Here is a 21116-nt window from a genome sequence, read left to right on the forward strand (position 1 = left end):
ATCTTAAGTAACATGGTGAGATGCCATCTCGAAAAAAAAAAAAAAAGAAAATCAGTTGTCTTAGTTCAGGCCACTATAACAAAGTACTATAGACTGATGGCTTATAAGCAACAGGAACTTAGTTCTGTAGGCTGGAAGTCCAAGATCAGGGTGCCACTGTGGTCAGGTTCTGATGAGGGCCCTCTTCTTAGTTGTAGACTGACTTCTTGTATCCTTAGGTGGCAGAAAGAGCGACAGAGCTCTCTGGAGTCCCTTTTATAAGCTTACTAATGCCATTCATGGGGCTCTACCCTCATGACCCAGTTTCCTCCCAAATGCACCTCCTCCAAACACCACCACTTTGGGGGTTAAGATCTCAACAGATGAAGTTTGAAGGGACACAAACATTCCATTCAATTCATAGCATCAGTTATCAAGCTAGTATTTAATACCACGTAGGCCCCATAGAAGAGAAAAAAGATAGGAACCTGCCCTGGAAGACACTTAAGTTGGGGAGAAACCGTGAAATGCCACTGTTAATTTATTACAATACATCTTGCTTGAGAAGGAATAGAAGGGAAATGAAATGGGGGGAGTGGGAGGAGACGGAGACTTTGAAAGAAAATAACTAGATTTAGAAACATGGGTATAGAAAGCATCTTCCAGTACTTCTGTAACAATTTATCAAGACCTACAAGGTTTGTGAGCCAGACGAAAATAATTAGAAATCCAGGTTGGAAATTACGCTTTAGGACCAGGAAAAGACCAAGCAGTTGCTATAGTCTCCCAGCTTGTGACTAACCTGGAGGAAGTGAGTCTCTGTATCCTTGGCAAAGCTTGAAAGGCAGGCAGATGTCTTTTCTGTTTTCTAACAGGTGGCTGGGTGGTGGGGGTTGGTCTCTGTACCTTCTGTTCTTTACCTTGCTTACCAAAGTCTTCCACCAACTCACTCCTGCCTCCCTGGCTAAAAATTGGCTATCTTGCTTTTACCACAGTTACCAAGGTCTGAGCTTTATAAAATCCAGGCTCACATCTGACCTCCCCTAGTAGATATCTAGGCCAATAAAATCTGAAGGGCTAGGAAGAAGGTATCTCTATCCTGTCTCGGGGCCAGGTAGCACACGTGTGCCGTCAGAGGCCTCCTGGGTCCGTCGTCCTCCTGTTGCTTTTCGTTCTAAGGATAACATGAGTGATCCACATTCTATTGCTGGTAGAGAATAAAAGCAGGGCAGGTTAGTGGTGGGCAAGTACTTTGACGGAGCATATCTAAAAGCAGGGCCTGAGTTTAGGAGGAGGAAGAGGAACTGACAGGATGAATGAGGAGTGCGTCCTCCCAACCCCACCAAGAAGCGTCCTTGTGTTCTAGTCTTTAACCCTGGCGTGGAATGGGGAGGGAAGAGGCATGGACATTCGTTAAATAGTGCGCATTGTCTACATTCTGCATGTGATCCGGATTTCGGCCCTCCCGCTTCCTACTGAGGTTACCTCTGATACGTGTTGCTCCATGCCCAGTTCCTCACTGCGGCTACTTTACTCACCAGGAATTCCTAGAACCCTGAGCCTCTGACGGAGTGCTGGGATCTGGTGGGAGTGCAGACAGTACTTCCCTCACTAACCTACCTTCACGCCATACCATCACTATGCAAGGCTGCATCATGCTGGAAGGTCTGGTTTACATCAAAGTGTCCAATTGGAATTGAGCGTCGGACTCTTGGGTACCTACCTGAGGAATTTCTCATCAGCCCTGTTTCCCATACAGCTCTCTGCTAGGCGCAGCCCTCCCTCACCACCACCACCCCAATCATCTTTAGGTATTTTTTCCCCTAAAGCCTCACCTATTGGCATCATGTCTTTTTAAGACATTATTTTGTATTTTAAACGTGTGAGAAAAATGATGGAGGATGATACAAGATGAATGAGTCCATAATGGTAATAATTGGACACTAAAAACAATAAAAACTTCTCAGGTATTTGTGCTGAAATCTCAATTAACTGGGCAACTGCTCCCATTGCATTTTATTCTGTAAAATATGAGGCATCACTTATGTTGAGGCAGCATTTACTAAACCCACAAGGTGCAAGCCTGCAAGGGAGTGCAGGCGCCACTGGGAGAGCTTCTCTTCTACACCTGGTGCAGTGCCCAGGACGGAGAAGGCGGTTAGCAAGTTCCTGTTGAATGTAAGAATGAGCAAGAAGGGAAAGTGCATCTACAAAGCACAGGGAACCTGTAAAATATTTGGGAAAGGGTTTCATCAGTTCGGGTGAAATCTCGAACACGCACAGCACTGTGGCGGTGTCCAGACAGGCTTGTTGGAGTCATATAATGCAATGAATAAAAACTTATGGCTGCCTTCAGTTCAAATTTCAAGCCTTTAAATAAAATTTAACAAAGTCTACCATGTGATAAATTCTGTTTTTTGCACATCTTGAATATCAGAGATTTTATCAATCCACAATAAAGTGCAGTTGATCTCATTCACAGATTCCATTCTGTAAACTGGCTTCACTGCCAAACTTTATTTGTAACCACTGTAAGGTCCTTGGACACACAGAGCGATGACACACTCAAATTGCATGACACATGCGTCCCCAGCTGCAGTGGAACAAGGTGACACTTAACCTGCCTTTTCATTTCGGCCTCATCCTGTTCACATGTGTTTACTTCATGCTACAGTAATTCTGCTGTTTAAAAAGGCCCCCAAGCTTTGTGCAGTGGCCAATGCAGTTTATCTGAGGCACAGTCATTGCTAATTAACATGGCCCCCAGGCAGGTCGCCCAGGTGCTGTTCCTATGCACAGAAGGGCTAAGACACGCCTGTGGAAACTGCTTGTGTCAGATCAGCTGCCTTCAGGCCTGAGCCATGAGCTCAGTGTTAATGATCAGCAATATATATTAAATAAGGTGTCTTTAAGTGTAAACACACATAAAACAAGGTTATGTATGATTCCTGTGACCAGCGGCTCGTGGGAACCTAACCTTGTATTTACTGCTTGGCAAGATGTTTCAGTGTTTGCTGCAAGTTTGTAGTATATAACTCCCAAAAATAATGAGAATCAGCTATCTTACCATTTTTGAAGTCATAAACATAGAAACATCACCAGCCAGGCAAAGTGACTTGCCCGTAATCCCAGCACACTGGGAGGCTGAGGTGGGAGGATCACTTGAGCCCAGAAGCTCAAGACCAGCCTGGGCAACATAAGGAGACCTTGTCTCTAAAAAAAATAAAAAATTAGTTGGGTGTGACGACACACTTGTAGTTTTAGCTACTCAGGAGGCTGAGGTGGGAGGCTGTCGTGAGCCATGATCGTACCACTGATTTCCAGCCTGGGTGACAGGGTAAGATCTGTCAACAAAATACCTATAACAACAACAACAAAATACCTATGTCTCACATAACATATTGTATGTGATTTTCGTGTGTTCTACATAGTCATTTTAATTTTCATAGCCTTTTAAAGATGAGTTTAGTTTTGGCATTTTTGCAGTCACTGATGAATCACATGAACTGAGTGACACCCTGTGGTCTTCATTCACAGTGAATGCTGTGACCAGTGCAGAAGCATATGGTCCTTGCTCCCAGGGGCTTTATCAGGGAAGTAAAACACAGACTAAAAATACGTGAGACGTGACAAGTAATGAACCACATAACATATGATCTTAAGTCAGTGTTTCTTCAGCTTTTTCTAGCTAAAGGCTTATTTTACTACCCAAATATGATGTGATGAAGGCATGGGTTAGAATGATGGCAGTGGTTGGGCACAGTGGTTCACGCCTCTAACCCCAGCACTTTGGGAGGCTGAGGTGGGTGGATCACCTGAGGTTGGGAGTTTGAGACCAGCCTGACCAACATGGAGAAACCATGTCTCCACTAAAAATACAAAATTAGTTGGGCATGATGGCGTACACCTGTAATCCTAGCTACTTGGGAGGCTGAGGCAGAAGAATCGCTTGAACCCCAGAGGCAGAGGTTGCAGTGAGCCGAGATCGCACCATTGCACTCCAGCCTGGGTGACGAGCAAAACTCCGTCTCAAAAAAAAAAAAAAAAAAAAATTACGGCCGTGAAAATGAGTAATGTGTTTTGAAGGACAGAGAGGACATGATACATTGAAGAAGTGTTAATGAGAATGCCAAGGTCTTATGCCTTTGTGTTTGAGGGAAAAATATCAATACATTGATTGCAACTGAAGTCCAGAGGCAGCACTTAGGAAAAACAATTTTGATTCTTGATCTCTAATCCAAAAATCTGAAAGCCAAAATGATCTGAAATCCAACACTTCTTGAGCACTGACATGGTGCCACGGGTAGAAAATTCCACACTTGACCTTGTGATAGGTGTCAGTCAAAACTTTGTTTCATGCATATGATTACTGTAAAAATACTGTATTAGTTACCTTCAGGCTATGTGTATACGGTGTACATGAAACAGTTTAGACTTGTGTCCCATCCCCGAGGTATCTCATTTATATGCACATATTCCAAAATCTGAAAATATCAAAAATCCAAAATGCTCTGTCTCCAAGCATTTCAGATAATGGTACACATAACCTTTAATAACTGACGTAACATTAAAAATATCCAGGAAGGGGCCAGGCAGGGTGGCTTGTGCCTGTAATCCCAGTACTCTGGGAGGCCAAGATAGGCAGACTGCTTGAACCCAGGAGTTCAAGACCAGACTGGACAACATGGTGAAACCCTGTCTCTGCAAAAAAACAAGAAACAAAAACAAAAATCAGCAAAGTCTGGTGGCGCATGCCTGTAGTCGCTACTTGGGGGCTGAGGAGGGGGGATCGCTTGAGCCCAGAAGGTGGGGGCTACAGTGAGACATGTTTGTACCACCACACTGCAGCCTAGGCAACAGAACAAGACCCCATCTCAGAGAAATAAGACTCATCCGTCTTCTGTCTTCAAGAGACCGATCTCACAAGTAAAGACACCACAGGCTCAAAGTAAAGGGCTGGAGAAAGATCTACTATGCAAACAGAAATCAAAAAAGAGCATGAGTCGCTATTCTTGTATCAGATAAAATAGACTTTAAACCAATAAAAATTAAGGACAAATAAGGGCATTACATAATGATAAAGGGCATAATCCAACAAGAGGACTTAACTATTTTAAATATATGCACACAACAATGGAACACCCAGGTTCATCAAACAAGATCTTCTTGGCCTATGAAAAGACTTAGACAACCACACAGTAATAGTGGGAGACTTCCACACCCCTCTGACAGCATTAGACAGATCATCGAGGCAGAAAAACTAACAAAGAAGCTTGATCTAAACTCGACAGCTGACCAATTGGACCTCATAGACATCTCTACGGAACACTCCACCCAACCACAGAATATCCATTCTCATCTGCACACAGAACACACAGATCAACCACATGCTTAGTCATAAAGCAAGTCTCCAAAAAGTTAAAAAACCCTGAAACCATACCAAGCACATTCTCAGACCACAGTACATAAATAACTAAAATGAGAGAAGCACTGAATGATATTGAGATGCAAAAGTCTATACAAAAGCCAGGTGCAGTGGCTCCCACCTGTAATCCCACCACTTTGGGAGGCTGACATCGGCAGATCACTTGAGGCCAAAAGTTTGAGACCAGCCTGGCCAACATGGCAAAACCCCATCTCTACTAAAAATACAAAAATCAGCCTGGCGTGGTGGTGTGCACCTGTAGTCCCAGCTACTTTGGAGGCTGAGGAGGGATGATTGCTTGAGCCTGGGAGGCAGAAGTTGCAGTGAGAAAAGATCATGCCACTGCACTCCAGCCTGGGGGGACAGAGTGAGACCCTGTCCTCCCCCCACAAAAAAAATCCATACACCAAGAGTTCTTTGAAAAAACAAACAAGATTAATAGACTGCTAGCTATATTAACAAAGAAAATAGATCCAAATAAGTATAATCAGAAAGACAATGACATTACAACCCACGGAAATACAAAAGATCCTCAGAGAATACTACGAACAACTCTATGCACACAAATTTTAACATCTAGAGGAAATGGGTAAATTCTTAGAAACACACCGTCTCCCAAGATTGAATCGGGAAGAGGCTGAAACCTTAAATAGACCAATATTGAGCTCTGAAATTGAATCAGTTACCAAAAATAAAAAACCCAATGAAGCCCTGCAAAAGATGGATTCACAGCCAAATTCTACCAGACATGCCAAAAAGAACTAGTACTGATCCTACTGAAACTATTCCAAAAAAATTCAGGAGGAAGGGAACCTCCCTGAGTCATTCTATGAAGGAGCATCAGCCTGATACCAAAATCTGGCAGAGATACAAGAAAGAAAGAAATCTTCAGGCCAATATCCCTGATGCACAGATGCAAAAATTCTCAACAAAATACTAGCAAACTGAACGCAGCAGCACATCAAAAAATTAATTCACCATGATTAAGTAGGCTTTATTCCTAGGATGCAAGGCTGGTTCAACACATGTAAATCAATAAATGTGATTCACCACATAAACAGAATTAAAAGCAAAAACCGTACGATCATCTCAATAGACCCAGAGAAAGCTTTTGGTAAAATCCAACATCCCTTCATGATTTAAAAAAACCCTCAACAGACTAGGCATCGATGGAACTTACATCAAAATAAGAGCCCTCAATGACGAACCCACAGCCAACATCATACTCAACGAGCAGAAGCTGGAGGCATTCCCCTGGAGAAAACAAGGCTGCCTGCTCTCACCACTCCTACTCAACATAATATCAGAAGTCCTGGATAGAGCAATAAAAGGCATCCAAACAGGAAAGTAAATCAAGCTACCTCTCTTTACTGACAATATGATTCCGTATCTAGAAAACCCTAAAGGCTACTAGAACTGATGAACCAGTCAAACCTCAAAAGTGTCATCTAGAGAAAATAGTGCAACTTACCTGCCAAATAAATTTTGAAATGGAAGCACAGAATCTTAAGAGGTCTATTATGGTGGCTCCAGAAATATCTCTAAATATATTAAAAATCTGTCACCAGAATTTAAAAACTAAATACAATTTTCTGCCATAACATAGCATTCTTTCTCTTTGCTGTTGAGAGCTGAGATATGCTACTGCAGGAGCTACTTGGGCATTTATTCCAATGGCACTAGTTTTATTAAACCTTCATTAAACAAATTCCTAAACTGATGTTTGCAGTTTTAGAGTGTTTATTACTCATATAGAATATTGGAATGTTGATTTACATGGTTACTTTTATTTTTTATTTTATTTATTTATTTATTTATTTGAGACGGAGTTTCGCTCTTGTTACCCAGGCTGGAGTGCAATGGCGCGATCTCGGCTCACCGCAACCTCCAACTCCTGGGTTCAGGCAATTCTCCTGCCTCAGCCTCCTGAGTAGCTGGGATTACAGGCACGCGCCACCATGCCCACCTAATATTTTTTGTATTTTTAGTAGAGACGGGGTTTCACCATGTTGACCAGGATGGTCTTGATCTCTTGACCTCGTGATCCACCCGCCTCGGCCTCCCAAAGTGCTGGGATTACAGGCGTGAGCCACCGCGCCCGGCCACTTTTAAAAAATATTTATTGGCTGGGCATGATGGCTCACACCTGTAATCCCAACACTTTGGGAGGCTGAGGTGGGCAGATCACTTGAGGTCAGGAGTTCAAGACCAGCCCAGCCAACATGGCAAAGCCCCATCTCTACTAAAAATACAAAAAATTAGCCAGGCATGGTGGCATGTGCCTGTAATCTCAGCTACTGGGGAGGCTGAGGCAGGAGAATCACTTGAACCTGGGAGGCGGAGGTTGCAGTGAGCCAAGATCGCACCACTGCACTCTAGCCTGGGCAACAAGAGTGAGACTCCGTCTCAAAACAAACACACAAACAACAACAAAACCCATTTTTTTTAAGCTCTAAGAGTGTCCACTGTATTGTGGTACCATAACAATTTAACAAAAGCAATTAGTTTAAAGAAATTCTGATTAAGAATTTTAAGCAAACTCTTTTCAATGTAAATATTATACTTTCAAAGACAGAAATAACTGACACCATCCTTCCAACTTTATTCCTACTAATTCTTAAGTCTTGTAAGGCACATAAAAGTTATTCTAATTTTGAAAACACGAACAAGAGTGCATTTTGGAGATAAACATAGGATCAAAACTCAGTTGTCTTTAATTCTTTTATTTCTTTTTTCATTATGCCAGGCTAGTTCTAAATGCCTAAAATACATTAAAATGGACTAGAAAATGTTAAGAGGATGTCAATTTTAAGCTTCTTACCAATATTTACTCATAGAAATGAATAAGCCATTACTGTTAAGCACATTTTCTAAGATGGTATACGATCATTTATAGGTTAAGAGTTTTTGGCATTGAAGATATTGAACTTTTTACAAGTTTAATTATTAAAGTATAACCAACTCACATCTTTGGATTTAAATTGGTCTTAATATGTTTCATAGTATGCAATGTTTGAAGAATCTGAAGATGAGATGCACACCCATCACATACCCATCACAGTCAACCTTCTTGCAGTTGCCTAGATACCCATTTGGACACTATGGTTAGCAGGTTGAAAACAACTGCATCTCACTACATTTTTTAAGCAAATCAAAAAATTCATTTGGAGTAATAGCTGAAAATGAAGCAGAGCAAGTGCAAGAGCTACCCCTTAAGAAATAACTTTAATAGTTAAAAAACTTTCATAGAATTTTACTAAAAAGGAGGCAACATTAGATTACTTTTTGACAAAGATAAAAATAACTGAACCAGATTCTGGCCTAATAAGTTGACATTGGGTTAGCATACTTTCTAGTTATAGACGTAAATCTTCAAAGTATATTCAGTACAAGTCAAAAATCTATAAGATAGTGCTAGACCATCCTTTACTTTTTCATGTTCTTGAAAATGAGAAGAGTAATATACTAAAGAAGGAATTCTTTCTTAAGAATGTCCCTAGGGCGGCGGCGGCGCGGGCGGCATGGGTCCTCGCTGGGCTTCGCTGCACGCGCTCGCGTGGGCTGCCCGCCCGGCCCGCTGCGGTCGCGGCGGCGTGAAGGGCGCTCCGGGGAGCCCCGTGGCCGCCGCCGGCGCCGTGATGCAGGAGAGTTTCGGCGGCGTGGTGGCCAACGGCTTCCATCAGCGGCTGGACGACGAGTCGGACCCGTTCGACAACCTGCGCGAGGCCGAGCGCCGGCGCCAGCAGCAGCTGCAGCGCAAGGGGCGCGAGGAGCCGGCGCGGGTGGCCGCAAGACTCTCCCGGGCCCCGCGCGCAGGGGCCCGACAGCCCTGGGGGTGCCTGCAGGCGCCGGGCCAGAAGCAGAAGAGCGGAGCAGCAAGGATGGAGTGCTAGCCGTGGGCCCAAGGGGATGCTTCAAGGAGCCGAGCGGAGACCCTACAGGGAATACTGACCCTGTGAGACCGAGAGGCGGGTGGACTTCACAGCTGAGAAGTTTGCAGATGAAAAACACAGGAGACACCGAACAGAGTCAGAACAAACTTTAAAGAAAAAAAAAAAAAAAAAAAAAAAATCAGAACACCCAACAACATCAGTGTTTTACTACGGGAAGGATAAGAAAATAAATTCAAATCGAAAGAAGAATGAACAACTTGACAAGAACTAGAGAACAATCAAAATCCAACTATATTGGAACGAGCTTCAGGGAAGGACAAAGACCTAGACATCCATGGAGAGAACTCCATGGATCCAATCCAGGAGACTCAAAATCCAACCATATTGGAAGGAGCTTCTGAGAAGGACAAAGACCTAGACATCCATGGAGAGACGGATACAATCCAACAGGAGGTGAATAAACACCAGGACTTACGTAAAGAAACCTCACAGGAGGATGACTTATGAAGACATAGAGTCCGAAAGATCTGAAGAGAGTTGGAAGTCAAAAGAAAACCTTCCTTTGACATCAGATGACAGCGAAAAGGATTAGTCAAACATGGGAGAAAGGATCTCAACTGAGTGTTCACGGTCAGTTACAGATCGAACTCCTTGTTCTACTCTTGCCCCCCTTCTCACCACTGCGCTTGACGAGTCTAAAAAAAAAAAAAAGAAAAAAAGAGAAAAATCATCACCACTGATGACTAAAATAAAATCAAGTCTGAGCAGCTGAAAAAAAAAAAAAATGTCCCTTAAACTATAACAACTTCATGGCTCCTTGACTTAGAGAATACACCACATTTTCCAACTCCTATTTATCTATTTATATTCATTATATATAAGTAACCATGACAACGGAATTGTAAATTCTGCTTAAAAAAGACTGTTGCCCTTTGAACTTTTACTTTAAGTTAGATCTCTGTTATGAGTAATACTTCGATGAACTTCCCTTTTCAAAGTAGTAAAAACCAAAGCATTAAATTAGTACATAAAAGTACAGTTTTATTTATAAAATTATTATGTGTTGTATCCTGACATGTGGCAGCAAAGATAATATCAAATGTAATCAGAGACTAATAACATTATGAACAGAAATTATATATATAAGTATATTATATACAAATATATATAATCTTTTACATATGTAATTTTATATATATAATCTTTTATATATAGAGAGATTTTACGTATAATCTTTTATATATATAAAGAGATTTTATGTATAATCTTTTATATATATAGAGATTTTATGTATAATCTTTTATATAGAGATTTTATATATAATCTCATATAGATTTTATATATATAATCTTTTATAAAGAGATTTTATATATGTAATCTTTTACATATATAAAGAAATTATATATATATATATATATATATAACATATATGTGTTTTTTCCTGGAACAACTTAAAAATCAATTTTAAAAAACTGATTGGACAGATGTTAAATGCTGAATTTAAAATTCAGCATAATCTTCTCTCTCCTGAAATATAAGTTGTTACATAAACATTAAAAGTACAGTAAGTTAAAAAACAAAAGAAAATATAGCTAAAGCTTATATATACAGCAGGTATAATAAGTTGTTCACCAGAACAGGGCATCAAATAATACTGAGTGAACATTAGAGCCCACAAAAGAAGCAGAAGCTTAAAGCCAGGCTGTGGGTCATGAATTTTTTTTTTTTAACCTCCCTGCTCCCATGTTCACATGCCCTATCCTAAACAAAATCTAAGAATACAAACTAAAACCAAGACATTTTGAATTGATGTTTTGTAAAATGCAGTCACACCTTACTGTTAAAGGTACTAAGGTAAAAAGCATTCAGCATACATGTTACAGAGCCTGAGCACTGAAAAATAAAAATCTTACCGTGGCTGCAGATCAAAAATTCATACTGAAAAAAGAGATTTGTCATCTAACATGGAACCTTTCCAATATAGTTTAAGGTATACTGAAAGGGCTACTAGCGGAAAATATGGTAACAGTGAGATATCACACTTCGTTACATAAAAGCCCAAAGTTTGGCAGAAAGATATTCTAATTTGAAAAGTCAACTATATTAAACCCTATCTGCCATTACCAATTCCATCGAGATTAACTAGGTCTTTAAGTGTGGGACTGGTAAAAATATTACTTTCAGGATTTAATCAAATAAACTAAACCAAAACAAGAAAATTAGCTAATATTTAAAGCAGCAGCCTCAACAAATGTGTGATTTATTTCCCTTTTTGTTCAAATTTTAGTTTTCTTTTTCAGGCCTTATAAATACTAGCTTTCTAAGTCTTCTCTAATAACATAATAAATACCAAATGACAGCACACATGCTAGCAATATTACCTAAAACACTGTTCGTCTGACACACCTCAGGATCTGCTTCTTGGCTGCTGATGCTGATAGTGCTATTTTACTGATTCAACAAATACTTGGTTTTCCTTATGATGCAACTGATGTGGTCCTTAAACGATTCACGAGCTAGAAGACTGTAGCGCTAAAACCTACCTCATTTCTAAGAATCATTAATAGGATTTAACCTGAATGTATAAAAACACAAAAGAGGAGCTTCTAGGTTGAACTTTCTGATGTTCACATTTGAAACGGTTTGGAATAGTTGATCAGACTTTTAAGATCTAAATCAGTGCACTTATACAATAACTAGACACCTCTGGTGAATCCCAAGAATTGGTCCAATAGAAGCGTCTCACAATCCGCTCATCAAATCTAGATCAGCTCTACCAATGAAAACAAATTTCAAGATTTGTTTCATAAGCATTAAATCTCATAAAATCAAGCTATGTCATACCACGTAAGTTCTCAGGCAAATAAAAAACAAAGCCAGCCAAATTTAGGAGCTAAGCTCATGGTATAACACTTACAAAGAAATGAAAATAACACAAATTGAAAACTATATAGTCAACATCTTGGGTACAACATGCAATGATGCTATCACTTCTGTTTTGTCAGCATGACACAACTTAATCAATTTATATAATTAGGAGATACACATGCATACCACTATTTCTCTATTAAGAGCACATACATTTCATATAAATATATCCTCAAGAAACACTTTTCACATTAAATCAGTTTTTTGACAATAATTTTGCACTGAATAACAATAAATTACAACTCACTGTTGTACACTTCAAATTGCTAAAACGGTGTTATACATGTTTACATAGAGAGTTACAGTAATATGCACAAGCACTTCAATAAAAGTGGTGTGAACAATGTTTAAAGTAAAAAAAGGGTTTTATAACCAAGCTGTACGGACATTGGGGGGTTTAGGTCTTCTTCGAGGGTGGCCACTGGAGGTGTCAACAGCTGATCGCTCACTCCTACAACTGAGACCACTGGTAGCACTGGAGGTCCTGGAAGCTCCTCCTGAAAATATACACACAGGAAATATCTGTGAAACTTCTTCTCACTTTAGGTCCAGACTAGCTTTTCTTCCACATTCTATCTGTATCTAATAGTCTAATAACAATGATTCTTTTTTTTTTTTTTTTTTTCTTTTGAGACAGAGCTTCACTCATGTTACCCAGGCTGGAGTGCCATGGCGCGATCTCGGCTCACCGCAACCTCCGACTCCTGGGTTCAGGCAATTCTCCTGACCCAGCCTCCTGAGTAGCTGGGATTACAGGCACGCACCACCATGCCCAGCTAATTTTTTGTATTTTTAGTAGAGACGGGGTTTCACCATGTTGACCAGGATGGTCTCGATCTCTTGACCTCGTGATCTACCCGCCTTGGCCTCCCAAAGTGCTGGGATTACAGGCTTGAGCCACCGCGCCCGGCCAACAATGATTCTTGACTAGAAATGTACTTCAGAATTTCCTGTGGAACTTAAATATAATAACAAACACATCCAGATGCTACACTAGGGAATTTTGATTCACTAGATTGGCACAGAAAACAAACATTTCTAAAAGCTTCTCAAATAATTCAAGGGGAAAAAAAATCTCCTTGTAGAACCATTTATATATCTCATCAACAAATAACTTACTGCATTCAGGGATGACGCTAAGCATAAGTTACTCAAATAAGACCCTGTGTTAGTCACTAGACCGTGGAAGCACGGTTTGTAGAAGGAATAAATGGAATTCCTAGTCATTTGAGAGTTTAAGACTCCTATGGGCGGGCCCTGGAAAGCTGTGGCACTGAGTGGTTTAGTATTACCTTCCAGTTTTTACATAGCTTAGAATGCAAACATGAAGTGACAGCATAGACTTCTGTACCGGACACTGGCCCTTCTAGATGCTGCACACTCCAGCACTAAATAGTCACTCCATTCCTGTATTCTCTGGGGCACACAACTGGTCGCTAATTTTTGTTTTAGTTATCCAAGGAGTAAGAAAAAGCACATCTAAGGGTTGGAGGCCATTAGCAATAATTCTTAACTACCTGGGAGAATGTTTCAGCAGCTTAGTGACCTTTTTTTTTTTTTTTTTTTTTTGAGACAGAGTTTCGCTCTCGTTACCCAGGCTGGAGTGCAATGGCGCGATCTCGGCTCACCGCAACCTCCGCCTCCCGGGTTCAGGCAATTCTCCTGCCTCAGCCTCCTGAGTAGCTGGGATTACAGGCACGCGCCACCATGCCCAGCTAATTTTTTGTATTTTTAGTAGAGACGGGGTTTCACCGTGTTGACCAGGATGGTCTCGATCTCTTGACCTCGTGATCCACCCGCCTCAGCCTCCCAAAGTGCTGGGATTACAGGCGTGAGCCACCGCGCCCGGCCTTCAGCAGCTTTTAAACAACACATCTATGCATTTCTTCCTTCAATAAATTTTGAAATTAAAAGTCCCCCTTCAATTACCTAAGAACCTACTGATATTTTCAATTGTTTTATCTCCTGGTTTCCTTCCTGCACTGTCATTACATGACGTAAATGAAATCTGAAAGTAAGTGAATTAATACAAATAAAACAAAACATGACAGTGAAAAATCATAGAACGCATTCGAGAAGTATCATAATCACGTAAGTTACGTTTTTTTTGGATACGAGATACAAATAAGCAGAAAATAATTTTGCATAAGCTTACTTAGTGGGCTATATTGGCCAAGAGTGGATCTGGCTCGTCTTGACAATGGTGATGAGTTGAGGTAACCCATATTGCGATGATAGTCCATCAGTTGTTCTGAGCGTTTCATACCAACTGTTGGTTTCACAGCCTCAAGCCTCTTTAATAAAGCCTTCAATAAAGACAATCAATTTGAAAGTCAAGGTTAAACAGCAATCATTTTTAACAAGGCAATACATTCTAGAGCCTGACATTCACTTTTTTTTTCTTTTTTTTAAGAGACAAGGTCTTACTCTGTCACCCAGGCTGGCCTTGAACTCCTGGGCTTAAGGGATCCTCCCATCTCAGCCTCTCAAGTAGCTGGGATTACAGGTGAGACCTGCCACATCCAGCCAAACTATTTTAAATCATTCCTGACATACCATGTGAAAAACATATTTCAAATAATATAATTTCATAAAAATCCAAGGGTTTTTGCCTATCCCACAGCTAACCAAACCACTATGATATAACAACTCATCCAGGGGTGTCCAACGGAGAGAATACAGTCATGGGTTTTTAGTTTCTCTGAAATGAGTTCTTAGTATGCTCTTTTCTGTGTATCACTACAGACAGAAACTAAAAACCATGGCTTTAGGCTGCTGAAAGCCTAAACAGAACAACAAAAACAAACTACAAAATAAGGTGAGTTAGACAAGCTTGCTAGAGGCAGAATTCTTTTGTGCCAGGTTAGTCTTAGGAAAGGTGCTGCAAGTTGAAATAAAATATATTAAACCTGATTTTCTCATAGACCTGACATAATGGGAGTGATAAAGCTGAGAATGTAGTGTCAACCCCTAGAAATGACCACTCACATATGGGAGCTACTACAGATTTCTACCCATGTACACTGCAGAGCAATGTCTTTCACCCAGCTTCCTTTGCAGTAGTGCCTTAAGGGCTCGCAGGCCACTGGGGAAAGGGCAGGAGGGAGGGCCCTTGGCTCTTCCACTGCTAATTTCTACCAGTCCAATTATGCTTTCCATATTGTCTGTTTTATATACTAAAGATTCTGCATAACATTTAATGTGAAGAAAAAAGTTTTTGCTGTTAAGAAGTTCAAAAACCAATTACTACAGAATATAAAGCTTTAAAAAGGATATGTAGGCTGGGTATGGTGGCTCACACCTGTAGTCCCAGCACTTTGGGAGGCCAAGGCGGGTGGATCACCTGCTTGAGCTCAGGAGTTCGAGACCAGCCTGGACAACATGGTGAAACCCTGTCTCCATTTTTATAATATTTTAATAAATAAGAAAAGGATATATAAACCAATTGGCCAAGGCAACATAGTATCCAATAACACGGTATTTTTTTTTGTATGATGCAGTAACAGACTAATGTATAATGCTCTAAATTTTGTTTATAATTCTTTCTTTTTTTTTTTTTTTTTTTTTTTGAGACGGAGTTTCGCTCTTGTTACCCAGGCTGGAGTGCAATGGCACGATCTCGGCTCACCGCAACCTCCGCCTCCTGGGTTCAGGCAATTCTTCTGCCTCAGCCTCCTGAGTAGCTGGGATTACAGGCACGCGCCACCATGCCCAGCTAATTTTTTGAAGTTTTTTAGTAGAGACGGGGTTTCACCATGTTGACCAGGATAGTATTGATCTCTTGACCTCGTGATTCACCCGCCTCGGCCTCCCAAAGTGCTGGGATTACAGGCGTGAGCCACCGCGCCCGGCCATAATTATTTCTTAAAAGGTGAAAGGGTTTATTCTGTTTGCTTTTCATAGGCATTGTTGACAAAAAAATACCAAAGTAGACTAAATAGCTTGGGGAATTGATCCACGATTGTGTTTTATTATTTTCTTTACTGATTCAAACTGTCTCTGAAGGAAGCTGATCTTTATTTGCAAAACGAGTGCTGACCTGCACTAAGTTTCACATAAAAAATGAGACTCATGAATTCAGTCGCAGGACAACATTTTGGATACATTCAGTTAAAAACATATTATTTTAAAATTTTTATCTGTTTTGACATTTTTAATGTGACTAGTAGAAAATTTAAAATTATGCATATGGCTCACGTTTCTACTGTTCTAGAGTATATCAAATAAGATCTTACTAAGAAATAGAGAACAATATTGTTCACAAATTACTATGTACACAAAGTAAAAAGAATACTAGTGATTTTCCACTGCTGAATCAAACAGCTAGCATTGGGCGCAGTGGCTCACACCTATAATCCCAGCACTTTGGGAGGCCAAGGTGGGAAGATTGCTTGAGCCCAAAGTTCAAAACCAGCCTAGGCAACAAAGTGAGACCTCCCCCACCAACTCTGCAAAAAAAAAAAAAAAAAAAAAAAATTAGCCAGGCATGGTGATGTGTGCCTGTGGTCACAGCTACGTGGGAGGCTGAGGGAGAAGCGGGAGGATTGCTCAGGAGGTAGAGGCTACAGTGAGCTGTGTTCATGCCACTGCACTCCAGACTGGGCGACAAAGCAAGATTGTATCTCAAAAGACAAAAACAAGAAAATAGCTGAAATATTTTTTCATAAAATTAACTATTTTGGAGAATAATCAAAGCTGTAAGAAGTTAACAGTTTTTGTCCTATTTGTGTATACAGAACAACCACTAGACATTAAGAGTTTCAACTTTTCAGCCGGGCGCAGTGGCTCACGCCTGTAATCCCAGCACTTTGGGAGGCCGAGGCGGGTGGACCATCTGAGATCAGGAGTCTGAGACCAGCCTGACCAATATGGTAAAACCCTGTCTCTACTAAAAATACAACAATTATCCCAGCATGGTAGCGGGTGCCTGGTTCCTTTTTAGGGAACCCAGCTTCCTTAAAAAGGTAAACATAAAATTACCGTATGATCCAGGAATTCTACTCTTACGTGTACACCCTGAGGAACTAAAAGCAGAGACATGAACAGGTACTTGCCAATATTCACTTCAGTATTATTCACTATAGCTTAGGTCTACACCTACAATGGAATAATATTCAGCTATAAAAAGGAATGAAGTTCTGATACATGTCACAACATAGATGAAACATAAAAACATTTTAAGTGAAATAGACCAGATACAAAATGACAAATATTGTACCATTCTACTCCTATGAAATATTTAGAATAGCCAAATGCACAGAGACAGAAAGTAGACTAGACACCCGCAGGGGACAAGGGGGTGGGGAAAGGAGAGCTGTTTAATAAGCACAGCATCTCTATGAACTGATGAAAAAGTTTTAGAAATAGATAGTAGTGATGGTTGCATAACACTGTGAATATGCTTAATGTCACTGAATTATACACTTAAAAATAGTTAAAATGGCAAATTTTTTTCCCATTTATTTATTTTATTGCATTTTAGGTTTTGGGGTACATGTGAAGAACATGCAAGATTGTTGCATAGGTACACACATGGCAGTGTGATTTGCTGCCTTCCTCCCCATCACCTACATCTGGCATCTCTCCCCCTGCTATCTCTCCCCAGCTCCCCACCCCCCACCGTCCCTCCCCTATTTCCTCCCAACTGACCCCAGTGTGTAGTGCTCCCCTCCCTGTGTCCATGTGTTCTCATTGTTCAACGCCCGCCTATGAATGAGAACATGCGGTGTTTGATCTTCTGCTCTTCTGTCAGTTTGCTGAGGATGATGGTTTCCAGGTTAAAACGGCAAATTTTACATTATATATACATGAGCACAACTTAATAATGTACCAAAAACTATTGAATGTGTACTCTTTAAATGGGTAACAATATGTGAATTATATCTCAATAAAGCTGGTTAAAAAAAAAGTAACCCCAAAGCTAGGTAATTTGGATTTTCACCTGGGCTCTCACACATGCTGGCTGTGTAACCTTAAGTCCCTGTGCCCCACTCAGTGTCTCTCTTTTTTTTTTAATACTAAATTAAAACTTTATTGAATAAAGAACACTCTCCAGAACACATGATTTGATGATGGTCTAGGTCTACATTACATGCAATGAAGATGAACATGACCGTAGTTTAACATGGAATGTCAAACAAATTAGTATTTTTCATTGTACAAAACTGTTTATGTAGCTGACATGCAAGATGAAAAGTGTCATACTCAGCATTTTCACGAATCATCTGTGATGAGTTTTTAAAAAGGCATTTGGAGAAACTAGTAGACGTCTTCAGCATACAGTTCAAATAAATTAGTTATATGCGTGCTACTGAATCCTCTTTAAACCTCTCTTGCATTCCCAGTAAAATCTTAGTGCAAATATCAAATTTGTTGGTCATGCGAAGACTGTCAAACTCATAATAGAATACAAGTTCTGAATTACTGTGTATTAAGACGGGCAAACCCCAGAATACCAGTTACTGCAAAATTCATTTAGGCACACTTAATAGTCTACTCTTAGCATTTTTTCTAAGTCTCTCACATTAATGACTAAAGCCTGTTTACAGTACTAAAATTCTATCATTCAAGCATCAATGATTACATTTCAGAAAATCATTCATTTCAGTAATAGCATTGTTCCTATATCCTGAAAAAAAAATAAAAAGAATCATAATTAACAAAACCAGTATCCGTAAGTTCAAATTTGAACACTGTATGTGCATTATTTTCAAATCCGTGTTTGTGAGTTTATACTGTATCTGCTGGTACCAACACATGACAACGAAACACACTCTTCCACATGCATACACATATAAGTGATTGCTAAACATTAAGCATGGCTTGATTCCCTGACTCTAGCTCAAAAAAGAAAAAAATGTTACATTACATCACAACTGTCTTACGGACGTTCACAGAAGCCATTACATGAATGTGAGTAGTAGCTGAGGAATGATGAAAAAGTGATGGTAATGATATGGTGCAAGTGGATGGAAAAAGAATGTAGGTATAATGCTGACATTTGCAAATGCATGGAAAGTCTTATTCTGTGGGCCTTATCTGAATTTTAAACTGATACCAAGAACAAAGAAAATATATAGTAGCACAAGTCCATTGACACCTGGAAGGTCAGGCCTAGAAAGCTTACCTTCAAAGTGCAAATTTTAACACTGGAATGTTTTTAGCAGGGACTTAAGGACAATCCTCTTTTTCTTGTTGAAAAGACCAAAGGTGTTCAGGAAGTATTTATTCCTGGGTAAAATTATCTCAGTTTCTTGGTAAAACAAAAATATTTAGTCACAATGACCACCCACTCATTCACATACACAGAACCATTCTTAGGGGTGTCTGCAGGGAGAAAAAGCCCTTATCTAGGCAACACGTAATGGAACTCTTATTTATAATCTAAGTTCTTTGAATCCACTACTTTAAATACCAACATGCACCTCTCTTATCCCCTCCCTCTCCACCTGTCTACCCCAGACACCCCCAATGAACCTAGGCATTCTAATGTCTTTGTGTTTTCTGAGCCTCATGAGTAAGGCTGCTGAGTACCACCTCCACTGGATCAAAATTAACACCTGGTGCACTTCCTAAAGCAGCTTTTTTCTTCTCCACAACTGCCCGCTCAGTGTCTCTTTTACTCTTCTATAACTATGGTAACTGTCAGACTGCTCTCAGGATATAATACCTAACATTTGTAAAATAGTACGCATGATGTAATTGCTTATTAAATGAGATAGGCCCAGAGCCCAGTGCAAGGGTGCAAACAAAGGAAGTAATCCCAAATGTTTGTGACATACAGGAATCTCAAATGTTCATGAAACATGAATGAACCTTGAATACTGCTGAAGTGATGTGTGGAAAGCTATCATGTAGCTCAGGTCCTACCAACCTCATTTCACCTAGCTTCGTTTTCTGTTCCTTGCCACATGCAGGGTCATCCTCCTGAAGGGTTCAAGACTGCTGTTTTTGTAAACAGTAATCCCTAGCTTCCCAGTTCTTGGGGTTAGTATGATAACAAAGAAATGTGCAAAACAGTTGTTACAAGTTTAGGTAAGTATATGGTTACATAGGACTACACTGGTAACGTAAAGAGGGTTAATTTTCAAAAGGGTCTTAAAAATTTTAATAGCTTTCTATATTATTTTAGCTCTGTGTTTACATGTTCATTAAGGGTCTAATTCTAGTTTGAAAGACTACCCAGGTTTAAAATCTCAGCCCAGCTGCATATTTAGTAGCTCTGTGCTAAATTAAGCCTCAGTTTTTTCATCTGTAAGATGTGGATAAAAATAGTTATCTACTTCCAAGAATTGTTGTCAGAATTCAGTAAGTTAATATTTGGAAGGTACTCAGAACAATGTCTAGTGTTTAGTAAGAGCTCAGTAAATATCAGCAATTATTATGAACTAATAATTGTTCATATGTTATGAAAAAAAATGTTATGAAAAAAAATCCTGTGATAATATTTTATACGTGAAGATTTTCAACAGTTCCCATATTTATTTTCTTAGAATATAAAACTATATGATTTGTAATAATCAATGTTTCATATATTTAAGTAGTAGACTAATAATTTGGCCTATTCGAGATGTACTGATCCTTTAAAATAAATTATATTCAATTTATTTTAGCTTTCCAGGACATAATAAAGTAGAGATTCGCTAGTGACTAGTTACTTCACAGAAGATACACTGTATCTGACCCTTGGATACCATTTCCTGTTCTACTGTAGTGATTTAATTGATCTAGTCAAATAAATAATGAAGCTTTCAATATTTTCCTTTAATGGTTTTTGTTTTTTTTTTTTTTTTTTGAAATGGAGTCTGTCTGGCTCTGTTGCCCAGGCTGGAGTCCAGCGGTGAAATCTTGGCTCACTGTAACCTCTGCTTCCTGGGTTTGGATGTTCCTCC

The 21116-nt window shown here is 39.8% G+C and overlaps 1 protein-coding gene and 1 long non-coding RNA gene across 4 annotated transcripts in view; both read right to left on the reverse strand.

Moving 5' to 3' along the window:
- Positions 1 to 9451: 9451 nt before the first annotated feature.
- On the reverse strand, positions 9452 to 10069 carry LOC116565261. Its single transcript, XR_004275356.1, has 2 exons — positions 9732 to 10069; positions 9452 to 9641 (listed from the first exon to the last, which is right to left on the reverse strand). It is a non-coding gene; the product is annotated as an uncharacterized LOC116565261 (long non-coding RNA).
- A 958-nt stretch (positions 10070 to 11027) lies between these two features.
- The window catches only part of CFAP97 (cilia and flagella associated protein 97), a 39196-nt gene continuing 29107 nt past the window's right edge, over positions 11028 to 21116 (reverse strand). For all 3 annotated transcript variants that reach the window (XM_032298779.1, XM_032298777.1, XM_032298778.1), the window contains exons 4-5: positions 14381 to 14531; positions 11028 to 12722 (exon numbers count right to left, since the gene is read on the reverse strand). In XM_032298779.1, the coding sequence (XP_032154670.1) occupies positions 12592 to 12722; positions 14381 to 14531 (282 nt within the window). In that variant the 3' untranslated portion in view covers positions 11028 to 12591. The remainder of the gene's footprint in view (positions 12723 to 14380; positions 14532 to 21116) is intronic.

This window comes from Sapajus apella, unplaced genomic scaffold (genome assembly GCF_009761245.1).
Source record: "Sapajus apella isolate SASKATOON/1434 unplaced genomic scaffold, GSC_monkey_1.0 scaffold39, whole genome shotgun sequence".
Lineage (NCBI taxonomy): Eukaryota > Metazoa > Chordata > Mammalia > Primates > Cebidae > Sapajus > Sapajus apella.